The sequence below is a fragment of the Aethalodelphis obliquidens genome, unplaced genomic scaffold, assembly GCF_003676395.1.
Source record: "Aethalodelphis obliquidens isolate GAN/ISIS:26980383/991018 unplaced genomic scaffold, ASM367639v1 scaffold9, whole genome shotgun sequence".
NCBI classification, from domain to species: domain Eukaryota; kingdom Metazoa; phylum Chordata; class Mammalia; order Artiodactyla; family Delphinidae; genus Aethalodelphis; species Aethalodelphis obliquidens.
This window is the reverse complement of record NW_020837953.1, coordinates 40,393,254-40,409,743: the sequence shown is the minus strand read 5'-3', so window position 1 is coordinate 40,409,743 and position 16,490 is coordinate 40,393,254. Positions and strand designations below refer to the sequence as shown.

The 16,490-nt window shown below is 40.4% G+C and overlaps 1 protein-coding gene across 1 annotated transcript in view; it reads right to left on the bottom strand.

The window, feature by feature from the left end:
• Window positions 1-16,490, bottom strand: part of FBXO42 (F-box protein 42) — a 98,560-nt gene that overhangs the window by 36,520 nt on the left and 45,550 nt on the right. Inside the window, exons 2-3 of the mRNA XM_027110030.1 lie at window positions 9,999-10,265; window positions 6,789-6,905 (exon numbers count right to left, since the gene is read on the bottom strand). Coding sequence (XP_026965831.1) covers window positions 6,789-6,905; window positions 9,999-10,248 — 367 coding nt within the window. The 5' untranslated portion in view covers window positions 10,249-10,265. The remainder of the gene's footprint in view (window positions 1-6,788; window positions 6,906-9,998; window positions 10,266-16,490) is intronic.

The following is a 16,490-nucleotide window of genomic DNA, read 5'->3' as shown; positions in this document are numbered from 1 at the left end:
CTGAAACCTTAACTGATCTTCATCGTAACAATGTTTAATAAGACAAATCCATGATTTCATAACTAAAAGAGTCAGTAGCTCATTTATGTCCCACTATCCCTCAAAGATCAACTCTGGGCAGCTGCTTCCTTCGTGCAGCAAAAAAGCACAGCGCCTTTATTTTTCAAAGAGGTAGCAAACATTCTTCTTCTCTATTTGGACTGAAAACCTAGCCAGCAGCTGGGCCCCATGAGGTCCTTACCACGTGTATTTTAATGCTATACTAAAATAAGGCAACTGGCATTTTCCTGCTTCTCTTTGAGCAAACAAAGGTTTCTGGAAGAGGAAGGTACAGCCCAAACCCTATGCAAAGCTAATGCGACTGAAACGACAAGTTTCACACACTGTAGTTTCAATATCCAGCAGTCATTATCAACAAAGCTTGGAGAGGAAGGGAGTCAATTTAGGCAGCTATGTTTAGAACTCAGATATAATGGGAATGAGAAACAGCCATCAATAATACACTCAAATATTTTAAGCATCCTACTGAACTCTGTTTGCCTATTTTTATTTAAGATGCGTACATGTTGGTCTGGGTGGGGGTTGGGGACCCAAGTTCAATAAGCCTTTCAGAAAAAATTAAGAATTTAAGCAAATACCACTGCTCAAGTAAATACTTCCTTTTACCAAAGTTCTCCACCCAAACAGAACATTCTCCTTTCAGAACATCTAGACCACTGGAATGTGCTATACAAAAGTTACCATTTGTAGTACGGTATGACTGCTCTGCTAAGAAATAACATTGAGAACGTGATTATTCCAACTGCTAGATCTCTTCAAGCTTTCTGAAATGTGCTTGACTGCTCCACAAATAACTATTGCAAGTCACATACCTCAAGTTAAAATCTAATAATCCCTACTCGAAGACAAGTCAAATATGCACAATTACACTCATGACAAGCAAAGAGTTCCTCAGTGTTCTGAATACTTTTCCTACTGTATTATAATCCTCTGAAGTTCAAGGTCTTCCAGTTGTTTCATATTTTCCATGGTGCCTGGTAGTCACCAGATTAATGTTCACTGAACTCTAATTTTTGCACTTTCAGAGGTTAAATTCTCTTGTTCCCTCACTTGTCTCCAGGGAAAGGTCCTGAGGCATTTATCCCATGCTTAGAGACTATGCTGTCATGTGTCTCACATCTACAAGCCAGGACATACTTGATAAGGCCTGTAATTATGTAACTATGGAATAAGAAAGGTTGGTTATCCAGTCTGGGCCTGCTGGCTATTGCAGGAGCAAGATTAGCAAGTGTATGGAATGACCTGACCATATTTGGAGCCTAAACACTAAAAGGTTTTTCAAAACATAATCCTGGGGATTCAACAGACCCCTATGTCAATCTGAAAGGGACATTCTACCTTAATCAAGGATTGCATGATTGGCCATGAACATACTCATCAAATAACCAGGAGAACTGGCTTCATTTTATTTTCCCAGCATTTTTTTGTCCCAGACTTCTACATAAGAAAGAAGCTCTATCACTCGTATCTTTGTTACACAATTCCACAGAATTAATAGATGTCAACTATGAACCTGGTGTTATGAAAGGTGCACAGATGTCTAAGACATGGAGCCTGACTGTCCTCAAGTAGACAACAATCTTGTGGAGGAGACATCATCATCGTCCTATAATTTTGCAGGTTAAAATATATTTTTGCAAGTGTTTCCTCAATTAAATTTCCTAGCAACCCTGTGGCACAAACAGAATTTATCATACGCATTTTACAGATGAGGAAATTGTGGGTTAGAGGAGCCAAGGAATTTGCTTCCCAAGTCTAAAGTTCTTCCTTTGCATGCAGCCTCTCTTACACAGGTAATTATGGTAAAAGACAGATGGTAAAACATTAAGAAGAAGGTATGAAGAGTGTATTAAACAAGTATAAGCAGAAAAAGAGAAGAGCTTAATCTCCATGGTGGGGAATTTGAGAGTAGTGTGAAAGACGGTGGCTTTTGGCTTTGTCTCCAAGATGGGTTTTAGAGGTCAGGACATTTTCAATCAATTAACATGGGGCGAACAAGTCTAGGGGTGAAAGAGGAATGGGAGGGGAAGGGAAAATGAAATCAGGGCATCCAAACAAAGCCATGAGGTAGGGAAGTTGAAGACAAACAAGGAATCTCGTGTGGGCAGAGCCTGGCTGTGTAAGGATGCAGCAGTGAGTCAGGCTGAAAAGGTAGGCTTGGTGAATGCCAGGTGGGGTGGAAGCTTCTACATGCAGTGCAAAAAGGCTCAGGCTTTTTGGCAGAGGAGTGACAAGGCTGGTTTTATGGTTCAGATTTGCAGTTTTTCCCGACAGGAGCTCCTGTCATTTTGAGCAAGTCAATTCTTTGTGTGCAGGATCATCCCATTCACTGCATGACATTTAGCAACCCAAGTAGGTCCTTGCCTACTAACTGCGTGTAGTACTTTCCAGTCAAGACAATAAACAATGGCCTTACACATTTCCAGATGCCCTAGGAGGTGGCACTGTCCACAGTTTTGGAGATGGCTGCCAAGTGTCTACACCAGGTTCAGATGAAGAGAGAAGAAAGGCAAGAAGATTGTATAGAAAAGACTTAGGGGGACTTCCCTGGTGGTCCAGTGGTTAAAACTCCACGCTTCCACTGCAGGGGGTGCGGGTTCGATCCCTGGTTGGGGAACTAAGATCCCGCATGCCACGGCCAAAAAAAAAAAAAAAGAAAGAAAGAAAGAAAAGATTTAGGAAAGATGGAATGATTAAGTCATAAGTGTGAGTAATGGGGGGCGTGGTAAAAGGAAAGATATGAGAGAGATTGCAGAGATAGAACAGAATCAACAAGATTTGACTTTTGTTGTTGAGGGAGGGAGAAGAATTGAGGATTAATCCAAGATTTCAAGCTTGTATAATTGAGAGAATGATAATGCCATTAACTAAATTAAAGAGAGGAGAAAACTGGGGGGAAACTACTGAATTCTGCTTTTGGATCACTAAATGTGAAACATCTGTGAATCTCTGTGGCAGTATGAGCAAAGAACTGGAAATGTGGATCTCAAGCTCCACATGAGTTAGGCATAAGGAATAAAATAGAGCTAAAGGGAGAAATACAGAGATGGAAGTTGAAGGAGCTAAGGAAAAAAATTAAAGGAATGCTTGTTTTCAACCTATTTTGAAAACTGCCCATTCCCCGTAATAATCCTCTTCAGTTTGCCAGTTAGATAGCATGTAGAGACTGATGGAAGAAAACAATAAAGAGACAGACCGAAAGAGACAACGAAAGACAATGAGAAATCTTTTCTTGGATATCAAGTAAGGAAATGAAAATACCAAGTAAGGAAATGAAAAAAAAATTTAAGCAAAAACAAGTATCAAAACCCACCAACCCCTGAGCTTCTGTGAGCTTACTCATGGTACTATTCCTTTCTATTTCCCCTTCAAAGAACTGCCTCTATTTTGTGGTAATACTCTTTTTCGAAAGCTAGTTAGCTGAAAAATATTTTTTCCCCTCTCTTATCAGAAAGCCAAACTGTTGCTATGATAATTATTCACCCCTATTTCCTATTCTAGTTTCAATTTTACCCTGATTCATTTGATTTCCCTCTTAGGGTTCTAAAACTATTTGTTTCCAAACACCATTCTAATAAAACTCCTGTCTTTAGAAACCTCGTCTTTGCTTCTCATTCCAATCATCTGTAGGTAACTGAAGTTACCCCTCCCTCAACAATAAATACTGGACCTAATATGGATCCTCCTGTAATTTCATTAAATGTTCTCAGCAAGGACTCATGTATAGTTTATTGCAGTCATGATCAAAGTGTGGTCTGTGGACTCCTGAAAACATTTGAGACTCTCTCAAAACTACTTTTATAATAATAATAAGTACTAGTAGTAGTAGTAGTTGTAGAGGTAGTAATTTATTGTTTTTTTCACTGTGCTGACATGTGCACTAACGGTGCCAAGGCAATGCTGGGGAAAACTGCTGCAGCCTGTGCATGACTCAAGGTAAGGGAACTCAACTACTCTAGTGTCACTGTGCTCTTCACTACCACACACTCACAGATTAAAACAAATGAAGCCAGTTCTGACTTCACAGATCCCCCCAAGAGTCTCATAGATGCCTTCCTCCCCCAAAGTCCAGGAATCACACTTTGAGATCTACTGCTCCAGGGGATTTACAACAGCACAAAAATAGCTCCCTGAGAGAACTGAAAACACAGCAAATAGTTCGACCCATTCCTTTGATCTATTTAGATACAATTCAAAGACAATGACGAGTTATCATTATTTAATGATATGGATATGAGAGTACAGCATATGGTCTGGGGCAGTCAACCACCAAGAGGCCTCCAAGGATCCTCACTTCCTGGTATTACGCCCTTGGTCAATCCCTGTGTGACTTATAGGATAGAACAGAAAAGATGGTATTCACTTCAGAGATTAGGGTGTAAAAGATACCTTGGCTGCTGTCTTAGTGTCTGTCTCTGTTTCTCAGATCACTCATTTTGTGGAAAGTCAGCTGGCAAGTTGTGAGCAGCTCTGTGGAGAGGTCCATGTAGTAAGGAACTGAGTCTCCTATCAACAGTTACTGAGTGAGCTTGGAAGCAGATTCACCGGGCCCCAGTCAGGCCCTCAGGTGACTGTAGCCCCAGCTGACAGATTGACGGCAACCTCATGAGAGACCCTGAGCCACAACCTCCCAGCTAAGCCACTCCCAAATTCTTGACCCTCAGGAACACTGTGAGATAATGTTATTTTAAGCTGCTAAGTCTGCAGGTAATTTTTACACAACATGGATAACCAATAACTCTCCTTCCCCTCAAGAGTTCAAAATATGGCTTAAAAAAAAAAAAAAGACACAGACATACAAGTTAACAATGAAAGACAATGTGAGTTAAGCGCCAAATTAGTATTCCAGACATAAGCTCGGAACAGGAAAAATTTTTCTGTGGGCTAGAGAGTTGAGAAAAGGTTTCCCAAAGGAGCTAAAACTTCAACTGAGTTTTCAAGGAGAAGCCAGGCTTCAGCTAAGTGGATGGGAATACTCTAGAGAGGAAGAATCAAGTATAGCAAAGTGACAACTTGAAAGAGGAGAGCTCTTGGGAAAACTTGGGAGATGAAGTGGTAATTTAGAAATAAGTCAACTTAAAGAGGGTTTTAAATATAAGATTAAGTTTTTATCTTGTAGGCACTGGATAGACACTGAAGGTTTCTGTTTTTCTTTTTTTAAAATTAATTTATTTTTGGCTGCGTTGGGTCCTCGTTGCTGCACGTGGCCTTTCTCTAGTTGCAGCGAGCGGGGGCTACTCTTCATTACAGTGCATGGGCTTCTCATTGCAGTGGCTCCTCCTGTTGCAGAGCTTGGGCTGTGGGCGTGCGGGCTTCAGTAGTTGTGGCACACGGGCTCAGCAGCTGTGGCTCGCAGGCTCTAGAGCACAGTCTCAGTACCTGTGGCACACAGGCTTAGTTGCTCCGCGGCATGTGGGATCTTCCCGGACCAGGGATCAAACCCGTGTCCCCTGCATTAGCAGGCGGATTCTTAACCACTGCGCCACCAGGGAAGTCCTGAAGGTTTCTGAATACAGAAGTAATATAACTAAAGCAGCAATTCTGAGAACTTTCTAAGCGGCTTTCCTCTCCTGTCAATGAACTTTCTTTATGTAAAACCATTAATAAATACAGCTTTTGTGGCCTAAGATAGATCACATCTCAGTCTCACTTTGATGGAGGGATATAAATCACTAATAGAATAAAATGGTATCGGGAATTCCCTGGTGGCCCTGTGGTTAGAACTCGGTGCTCTCACTGCCAGGGCCTGGGTTGAACCCCTGGTGGGGGAGCTAAGATCCTGCAAGGCGTGGGGTGCAGCTGGAAAAAAAAAAATAGAAGAATAAAATGGCATCTACAAAAATCAATTAAAATGGAGAGTTAATTCTAGAAGAAGTTGGGGCTTCCCTTGGTGGCGCAGTGGTTAAGAATCCGCTTGCCAATGCTGGGGACACGGGTTCAAGCCCTGGCTCGGGAAGATCCCACATGCCGCAGAGCAACTAAGCCCGTGCACCACGACTACTAAGCCTGCACTCTAGAGCCCCTGAGCCACAACTGCTGAGCCGACGTACCACAACTGCTGAAGCCTGTGTGCCTAGAGGCTGTGCTCTGCAACAAGAGAAGCCCGCACACCACAACGAAGACCCAACGCAGCCAAAAATAAATAAATAAAATAAATTAATTTTTTTAAAAAATCCTAAAAAAAAAAAAAAATTCTAGAAGTCAAAAACTCTAAATTGTCTATTTGCCAAAACATTTTATTTATAATTTTACTATTTAAATTTGTATTTTATAAACAATATCCTTCATGTTCAAAATTTTTGTGTGACCCTAGTCAAATTCAGTGTTTGCTGAACATACACTACGTTAAGATAAAGAGTTATTGCAAAACTTAGTGCTAAGCTCTGGCTACTCCCTAAGCAGGATCCCAGAAAAACCCTCATGTATGCCTTTCCTTTGTTTGCCTCTTACATGATGTCAAATGTTTAAAAACCTAAGCATAACACCTTGACCTCTTTGGAGTAGAGATAGTACAAAAATCCAATGAAAAAGCAGAATACAAAATTATATCACAGTGCCTACAATATATTTAGGCTCATGCTCTTCCCTAATTCTGATTGTAAAATTAATACAAACCCTTATTTAACATTTTTTTCATTAAGAAGTCAGACAAAATACAAGCCTCCAAAGTAGCTTTTGGAAACACGACCACAGGCAGGATGGGATCTGCTTTCACAGTAAATACTTACTGTGTGAGAACCGCTGAGTGATTGGGGTTCCAGGATAAGGGTAAGTCCGACTCTCCCACTGAATGTTTCCTTCCTGGACAGCCTTTATGAAACCATGATAACACTGGTGGGCTACACCTAAAGACAAAAATAACAAAAGCTTCAGCCTGGACTCTTCGCTTGTAAATCAAATTATTAAAACTGCATCTATTAATTGTCTTATCACTTTTATAAGACATAAGTTTCTTTGAGGAACTCCAAATTTCTTTGATTTTTTCATTCAAAGACAGAAAACAGAATCACAGAATTTCAAAACTGGAAGATCTAATCCTTTCATTTTACCAAGGTTAAGTGACTCCCTCAAGGTTACAAAATCAGCTCACACTTAAAATCTGCTCCCCTTTACATCATATCATGAGGCAACACATCAAAATAATTGGTGCTATTTACTCCAAAGCAAAGGGGCTGGGAGATAATTTAGTTTTATGAGAAAAAGCGTGGTAAAACAGTCTCCGGAATATAACAGCTGTTCAGTAAATATCTATGGTTAGACCATGGCAACCAAGTATTCTCCATCTTAAACAAGGAGTAATAATAAGCTTACAGTGGATTATGAAATGATGAATTTATAACAAAGGAAAGCTGTTTTTTTTTAAAAAAAAATCAGAGTTTTTACTATAATGCTGGATACATGTCATTATATATATGTCCAAGCTCACAGAATGTACACCCTATGTAAACTACAGACTTTGGGTGACAAAGATGTATCAATGTATGAGCGTCAATTGTAAGAAATGTACCCCTTTGGTGAGGGATGTTGAAAGTAGGGGAGGCTGTGCATGTCTGGGGACAGGGGTATACGGGAAACCTACGAACCTGCTCAGTTTTGCTGTGAACTTAAAACCACTCTAAAAAAGTAAAGTCTATTTTTAAAAAAGTGAGAGCTTTATATTTCTGGAACAATCTGCTTTCCCAACACATGAAATTACTTTCTTATTTCAAAGAGAAACATTTTGAATGAAGAGTACAACCAATTTTTAATTTTTATATATATATATATATATATATATATATAAATTTTTAAATAAATTTATTTATTTATTTTTAGCTGTGTTAGGTCTTCATTGTTGCGTGTGGGCTTTCTCTAGTTGTGGTGAGCAGGGGCTACTCTTCGTTGCGGTGCAAGGGCTCTAGGCGCGTGGGCTTCAGTAATTGTGGCACGTGGGCTCAGTAGTTGTGGCTCGCGGGCTCTAGAGCGCAGGCTCAGTAGTTGTGGTGCACGGACTTAGTTGCTCCGCGCCGTGTGGGATCTTCCCGGACCAGGGTTCGAATCCGTGTCCCCTGCATTGGCAGGCAGATTCTTAACCACTGCGCCACCAGGGAAGCCCCAATTATTTATATTTTGAAAGAGTGTATCATTCTTGAATTTATGCCACCTTAATGGATCCTTAAGCAGGATCACAGAACATATTTTCTAATGATGATCATTATCCCTTGGTTGAACTCACAGTTAAGAAATGGAATATTAAAAAGACATGGCCATTTTTTGGTTTTGAAGAAGCTGGGGGCAGGAGAGGAATAAAGACGCATATGTACAGAATGGACTTGAGGACACGGGGAGTGGGAAGGGTAAGCTGGGATGAAGTGAGAGAGTGGCATGGACATATATACACTACCAAATGTAAAACAGATAGCTATTTTACATTATATTCTCCATAGCAAATGGAGATCAGCTCAGTGCTTTGTGACCAACTAGAGGGGTGGGATAGGGAGGGTGGGAGGGAGACACAAGATGGAGGAGATATGGGGATATATGTATATGTATAGCTGATTCACTTTCTTATAAAGCAGAAACTAACACTCCATTGTAAAGCAATTATACCCCAATAAAGATGTTTAAAAAAAGAAAAAAAAAAGACATGCCCATTTTTAATGTGTGACCATACTGCCAACTACGCACTGGTGAAGTAATACAGATTTGCAAATGCTGAAATGAGGTAAGGCAGTAATGAATAAAAGACAGACACATAATGATTGAGGGGAAAAAAAGACGTCTTGGCAGTGACTTCCCCCAGAAGATCTAAGAATGCGAGTACTAGGTTAAGGCTCTTCTCTCCTAAAGAAAGATCAAAATGATAAGAACGCCAATAAAACCTAAGAATAAATTCATATATTTGATTAGATCACCACCCCTTGTCTGTGATTCTCCACCTCTATTTTAGAGGTAAAACCATCTATTTCCACAGTGTAAGGAGCCAATCTCTCCTGAAGAGTCCGTTAACTCTGCAAACAGAAGCAGGCTGTGCATACCAGTATTACCAGTTGGGAGCAGATGAGCACAGGTCCCAGCAAGCAGTTTCAACACAGCTGGTCCTTATTAGCTCTCTAGGTTGGACTTTGGACAAATGACAGGGACCCTAATCCTCAGAGAATCACTCTGATTTGAGGAAAAGATTTTAAGACTGATTCTGATCTAGAGGTTTTTCTCTCTCATATCTCTGGCTGCCTTGTTCCCAACAGGAAAGAAAAAATTGATACGACCCTTGCTTTGATCAAAGATTATTCAACTGGCTCGGTCATCTTCATTCAAAAAATGGGCCCTTTCCACCTAAAATGGAATGAAACCAAATAACTGCTATTAATTAAAACTACAGTACAACTAGTAACCTCAACATTTAGCCAAAGTTGAAATCTTGATTAGAAAATGGAGGGGGAAAAAAAAGAGAAACTCATTTAAAAAGTAAAAGACATACATAGGGCCTGTTGTGTTTAGAGATAAAATCAAGCAGTAAATGCTTTCATAATCCCACATCTGCCACAATTAGCTACTTTAAGCTATTCATAGTTCGCTATGAGGATTGTAAAACAGTTACAATAGTCCTGACAATAATAAGGGTTATATGAAGGTTAACTATTACTGTCAATCCATATCCAACCCTACTCTACCTATTCAAGAACAATACAACATACCAGATCAACTCCAAGAATATGCAGAAAAAGAATCCTCATTTTAAAACTGGAAATTGGATTAAATACTATAGTATTCAAGCTGTTCATAAAATTAGGCAGGATAAAGAGAAAAGAAAAATGTACAATGCTAATCGTCTAACACTGAATTTTAGAACCACAATAAATTTAAGGGAGAAAAGAGAAAATGAAATTGGGAGGTAAAAATAAATCATTCAAACAAATTTTAAGTAAATAAATAAAACTTTCCACTTTCCACAGTACCTTTAATAAGTCGGTACCACTGTTTGCAGACAAGGGCTGCAGTTTTGTGTTCCTGGTATGGTGAGAGAAAGGACAGGATATACTCCAAAACCTCTTCTGGCAGCTCAGACATGGACCTATTATGTCTAGTCTCCTCAGCCTCCAATACTGGGCGGGGCTCCTCATCTTGCTCCATTGTCCCTTCCAGCACAGTCTCTTCTTGGTCCACAGCCATGAAACTATCATCTTCACTGTCCGAGGAGCTGGCCATGACATTCCACTTGACAGCTACAGCGGGAAAGAAACAAACATCAGTATACACTGTCTGAAGTTCTGAAATAACTCAGGCAAGGCATCCAAGCTGTTCATGATTTCTTTTAGATGCTCAATCTGAAATCTGTCCTTTAGCACTTTCCCACACCAGTTGTGAGCCACCTTAATTTATCAAGTACAGCTCAAATACCAATGCCATCCCAAATATCTAATAAATCCCTAAAGGCTTCTGATGGTATTTTTTTCTCTCCACTGAAAACCAGAGTGACAGCCGAGTTCTGGTATAACCATAAAACCAAAAAACTTGTTCTCAACAACTCCTCTAACTCAAGGATCTGACTGGCAGACAGCAAAGGGAACAGCAACTAGCTTCCCTTGGCCAGTAATATGATTCAACACCTCAAACTTAGAAGAAAAAACTAACTGTGGGTCCTAAAAGAGTAAAAAGAACATTCTGAGGATATGGGAATAAGAAATGACAGGTTTTTTAGCTTTTATACAAGGTAATTCACTTAAGAGGACAATAAATATTTCAATAACAGGCTTAACTAGCTATAATACCAAACACAAGGCAATATTTATATTAGAAAACATCATAACAGATCCAAGGAGTGAAAAACTGGAAATAATACAAATGCCCACCACCAACAGAACAGGTAGATTGTGGTACATTCACACAACAGAATACTATACAGCAAGGAACCACAGATACACACATGGGTGAATCTCTTAAACATAATACTGAGCAAAGAAGACAAAATAGTACATACTACATGACCATGCTTATATCAAGTTCAAAACTAGGCAAAATTAATTTATGTTGTTGCAAGTGAGGATAGCGGTTACCAAAGGTAACGACTGGGAGGCTCCTGGGGTAGTGGTAAAGCTTCCTGATTGGGTGATGGTTACACAGATGTGTTCAGTTTGTGAAAAATTCACCCAGGTGAACACTTAACACACTTCTCTAAAGTTTACCAAAATAAGCCACTGTTAACAGTTACCTCTAGTGGAGATTAATTAATTTTTTAAAAAATATTATGGGTATTTTTAAATGTCTTTGTGCTACCTGTATTCCCTGAATTTTCTAGGAAGAGCACAAGTTAAAACACACACAGATGGACTTCCCTGGTGGCGCAGTGGTTAAGAATCCGCCTGCCAATGCAGGGGACATGGGCTCGAGCCCTGGTCCGGGAAGATCCCACATGCCGCAGAGCAACTAAGCCCGTGCACCACAGCTACTGAGCCTGCGCTCTAGAGCCCATGAGCCACAACTACTGAGCCCGCGTCTAGAGCCCATGCTCTGCAACAAGAGAAGCCACCGCAATGAGAAGCCTGCGCACCACAATGAAGAGTACCCCTGCTCACTGCAACTAGAGAAAGCCGCATGCAGCAACAAAGACCCAGCACAGCCAAAAATAAATAAATAAATAAATAAAACATACACAGAGGCAGGTAATTCATTTATACCACACCAGTGATGTTTCATGCAAATCCTGAGGTAAAAACAGTACAATGTTCAGGAAATAGGGTGATTTATGTAAGAAGTGTGTCACAGGTTAGATTCTAGAGGAAGCAGATGCTAAAATAAAATTAGGAATGAAAAAGGTTTAATGGGGAGAACTCTTACAAGAAAAGAATAGGATTTAGCAGGAGGAGCCATCAGACCATGAGGCAGATCTGACAAAGCCTGTCCAACAGAGAGCTCGGGAGCAAGGACGGCCAGCAGAGGACTCCAGAGCTGGACAAGAAGGTGAGGCTCTTAGATCACTGCTCTGCTCACCACCACTGCCTGCCCTGAGAAGAGCATGACCTTGTTTCCAATGCTGTGGCAGACCCTGAAAGGACTAACAGCTTTCTTTTGCTACATTCCTTACAAACAGGCAGCAAGTCATTTCTTGAAGGGGCATCTGAGTTCATTCTATAATTTGTTAATACATCTATTCCCTTGACCATACACACCTACCCTGATCATTCACTATGCCATCCACCTTACAAATTTCCAGCATTCCCTCCAGCACTAACAAGAAGGATAAGAAATAACAGGAAGAGAAGAGTGACCCTGAAATATACTTTGGGGCCTAGAGAAAGATCTGAAATGTTCCAAAAGGTGAGGGGCGGGGGTGCGAGGAGAGCAAAGAAAAGAAACCTCCAACCTCATCTCTACCGCTCCTGTAATTCACATACTAATTATGTACAGCATCTTAAAAACTGGAAGAATGATCACATTAAGAAAAACATGAGTCAAAACTCATGAAATTGCTCCCAACATAATTTATCCACAAAATTAGCTCATGATACTGCAATGTATCCTAGCAAAGTGGCTGCTAGAATCTTGATGATGATGAACAACGGGTGGCTAATTAGAAGTAGGGGAGGGACGTCCCTGGTGGCACAGTGGTTAAGAACCTGCCTGCCAATGCAGGGAACACAGGTTCGAGCCCTGTCCGGGAAGATCCCACATGCCACGGAGCAACTAAGTCCGTGCGCCACAACTACTAAGTCTGCGCTCTAGAGCCTGTGAGCCACAACTACTGAGCCCACGTGCCATAACTACTGAAGCCTACACACTCTAAGGCCTGTGTGCCACAACTACTGAGCCTGCGTGCTGCAACTACTGAAGCCTGTGTGCCTAGAGCCCGTGCTCTGCAATAAGAGAACCCATCGCAATGAGAAGCCCATGCACCGCAACGAAGAGTAGCCTCTGCTCGCCACAACTAAAGAAAACCCACGTGCAGCAACGAAGACCCAACGCAGCCAAAAAAAAAAGGTAGGAGAGTAGCCTAAATCCCCCTATCTGGGGGAAAGTGGTGGCGGCAGAGGGAGGGCAGCAGCAATTCCCTCCATTCCTCAAAAGTAGAGAAGTATTGTGATAGGTTCACTATAAACTGTGTTAAATAAAAAATCCTTAGCCACATCTGCCCTATTTTCAGTGAACTGTTTTTCCACATGCTTAACTTGCTAGAGGAAGGCCTTTCCATTTCTAGCCCTAACTCCTACCCTAAAAAGAACAGTTACATATCAAAATGACTATACTACCCAAGGCAATCTACAGATTCAATGCAATCCCTATCATATTACCAATGGCATTTTTCACAGAACTAGAACAAAAAATCTTAAATTTTGTATGGAGAAACAAAAGACCCTGAATAACCAAAGCAATCCTGAGAAAGAAAAATGGAGCTGGAGAAATCAGGCTCCCTGACTTCAGACTACACCACAAAGCTACAGTCATCAAAATAGTATGGTGCTGGCACAAAAACAGAAATATAGATCAATGGAACAGGATAGAAAGCCCAGAAATAAACCCACACACCTATGGTCAATTAATCAATGACAAAAGAGGCAAGACTATACAATGGAGGAAAGACAGTCTCTTCAATAAATGGTGCTGGGAAAACTGGACAGCTATATGTAAAAAAATGAAATTAAAACATTCTTTAACACCATACACAAAAATAAACTCAAAATGGATTAAAGACCTAAATATAAGACGGGATACTATAAAACTCTTAGAGGAAAACACAGGCAAACACTCTTTGACATAAATTGCAGCAATATCTTTTTTGAGCCATCTCCTAGAATAATGAAAATAAAAACAAAAATAAACAAATGGGACCTAATTAAATTCAAAAGCTTTTGCACAGCAAAGGAAACCATAAACAAAACGAAAAGACAACCCACAGAATGGGAGAAAATATTTGCAAACTATGCAACAGACAAGAGATTAGTCTCTCTCCAAAATTTAAAAACAGCTCATGAGGCTCAATAGCAAAAAAACAAACAACCCAATCAAAATAAGGGCAAAAGACCTAAATAGACATTTCTTCAAGGAAGACATACAGATGGCCAAGAGGCACATGAAAAGATGCTCAACATCTCTAATTATCAGAGAAATGCAAATCAAAACTACAGTGAGATAACACTTCACACCAGTCAGAATGGTCATTATTAAGAAAAAAATCTATAGGGAATTCCCTGGTGGTCCAGTGGTTAGAACTCTGTGCTTTCACTGTCCAGGGCCCGGGTTCAATCCCTGGTCAGGGAACTAAGTTCCTGCAAGCTGCACGGCACAGCCAAACAAACATATCTACAAATAATAAATGCTGAAGAGGGTGTGGAGAAAAGTGAACCCTCCTACACTGCTGGTGGGAATGTAAATTGGTACAGCCTATGGAGAAGAATATGGAGGTTCCTTAAAAAACTAAAAATAGAGCTACCATATGATCCAGCAATCCCACTCCTGGGCATATATCCAGAGAAAAACATGGTTCGAAAGGATACATGCACCCCAGTGTTCACTGCAGCACTGTTTACAATAGCCAAGACATGGAAACAACCTAAATGTCCATCGACAGATGAATGGATAAAGATGTGGTACAATGGAATATTACTCAGCCATTAAAAAGAATGAAATTATGCCATTTGCAGCAACATGGATGGACCTGGAGATTATCATACTAAGTGGAGTAGGTCAGATAGAGAAAGACAAATATCATATGATATCGCTTGCATGTGGAATCTTAAAAATAATGATACAAATGAACTTATTTACAAAACAGAAACAGACTCACAGACTTAAGAGAATGAATTTATGGTTACGGGGGGAGGGGGGAGGAGGGATAGATTGGGAGTTTGGGACTGACATGTACACACGGCTATATTTAAAACAGATAACCAACAAGGACCTACTGTCAGGGAACTCTGCTCAATATTGTGTAATAACCTAAACGGGAAAAGAATTTGAAAAAGAATAGACACATTTATATATATTACTGAATCACTATGCTGTACACCTGAAACTAACACAACATTGTTAATCAAATATACTCCAATATAAAATTTCTAAAAATCTTTTAAAAAAGAGTACAGAAAACAATAAAAATAATTAGAATTTTTCTGGCCCCTCTCCCACAAAAGTGCCTTTTTCTACTGGAAAAAATATCACTTCCCACAATCCTTCTTACTCTTTCCCCTGCAAGTTATCATTTTTCATCTCCCATTGACCATATTCCTTTATTTATTGACTTTCTCATATATTTAACCCTCATTCACCTCTGAAATTCACCAAGGAAAAGAGTCCAAAGAAACAGATTCCTTGATTTCGGCTGCATCTTTCACATTTGAATTAAATATAGCATGTGAAATACAACTGCTCCCTTACACATCTTGACAGATTGTGAGCTGAGGGTCTGCTTCTGAACAAACTGAATCAATGAAGGCTGCAAAAGGTTATTTATATTACTATTTTTTCCCAAGCAAAATAAATCTGTTTGGCTCAATAAAACAACTTCTTACTCTCTTCCCAAACCTTCTCAAAGTACAATTAGCAAGCTTAAATAAAGGGACTCACACTTTTGTAATTCCAAGTTTTAAGCAATTCTCATCGTTCAACCATTTCACTGTCCATAAAAGCAGCAAACCTCATGCCCCCGAGGGCATGTTTGCTGACTTGGCTTTGAGCACAGATGCCAATGAGAACACACAGGTATGGGCTCAGATGCAAATCCTCTGTAATTACGTGCCCTGCACCAATTTGCACAACCCTTCATTTTCATGTCCATGATTAGGTAATGAAATCATCACTCATACTCCCAGAGGATATAGAGACACTTTGAAACAGTTTTTTATTTTTTCATGCCAAAAGGTGTACACTGGCCTGAGAGTCTGCTGCCAGACTCCTGAGCCGTACCCAATGACCCTTTGCTGGGTCAAGAGGGATGGTACTGAAGAGAAACCATTTATTTGGCCCAGCTGTATCTTTTCTTTTGAAAAACTACTACACTATATCCAACTAAATACAAACCAATATTTAAAACCCAAATATTTTGCCCTTCTGGAGTTTAAATTAAGGTTAAGACTTTGAGACTGGGAGATCTGGCTACTGCTTCTAGCAATAATGATCTGTTACCCAGGCTAAGTCACACAGTTAAAACAGGAAAATCTCTCTATCCCTAAGTAATGAAAGTTCCCCACCTACTTCATAAAGATTCTGTAAAGCCAGCAGATGGCAACAAACTCCTCTGAACTTATTGGAGGAAACAGATTAACTTGTAAAGGGTTAAAATCGATTCAAAGGGGGCTTCCCTGGTGGCGCAGTGGTTGAGAGTCCGCCTGCCAATGCAGGGGACACGGGTTCGTGTCCCGGTTTGGGAAGATCCCACATGCCGCGGAGCGGCTGGGCCCGTGAGCCATGGCCACTGAGCCTGCGCGTCCGGAGCCTGTGCTCCGCAGCGGGAGAGG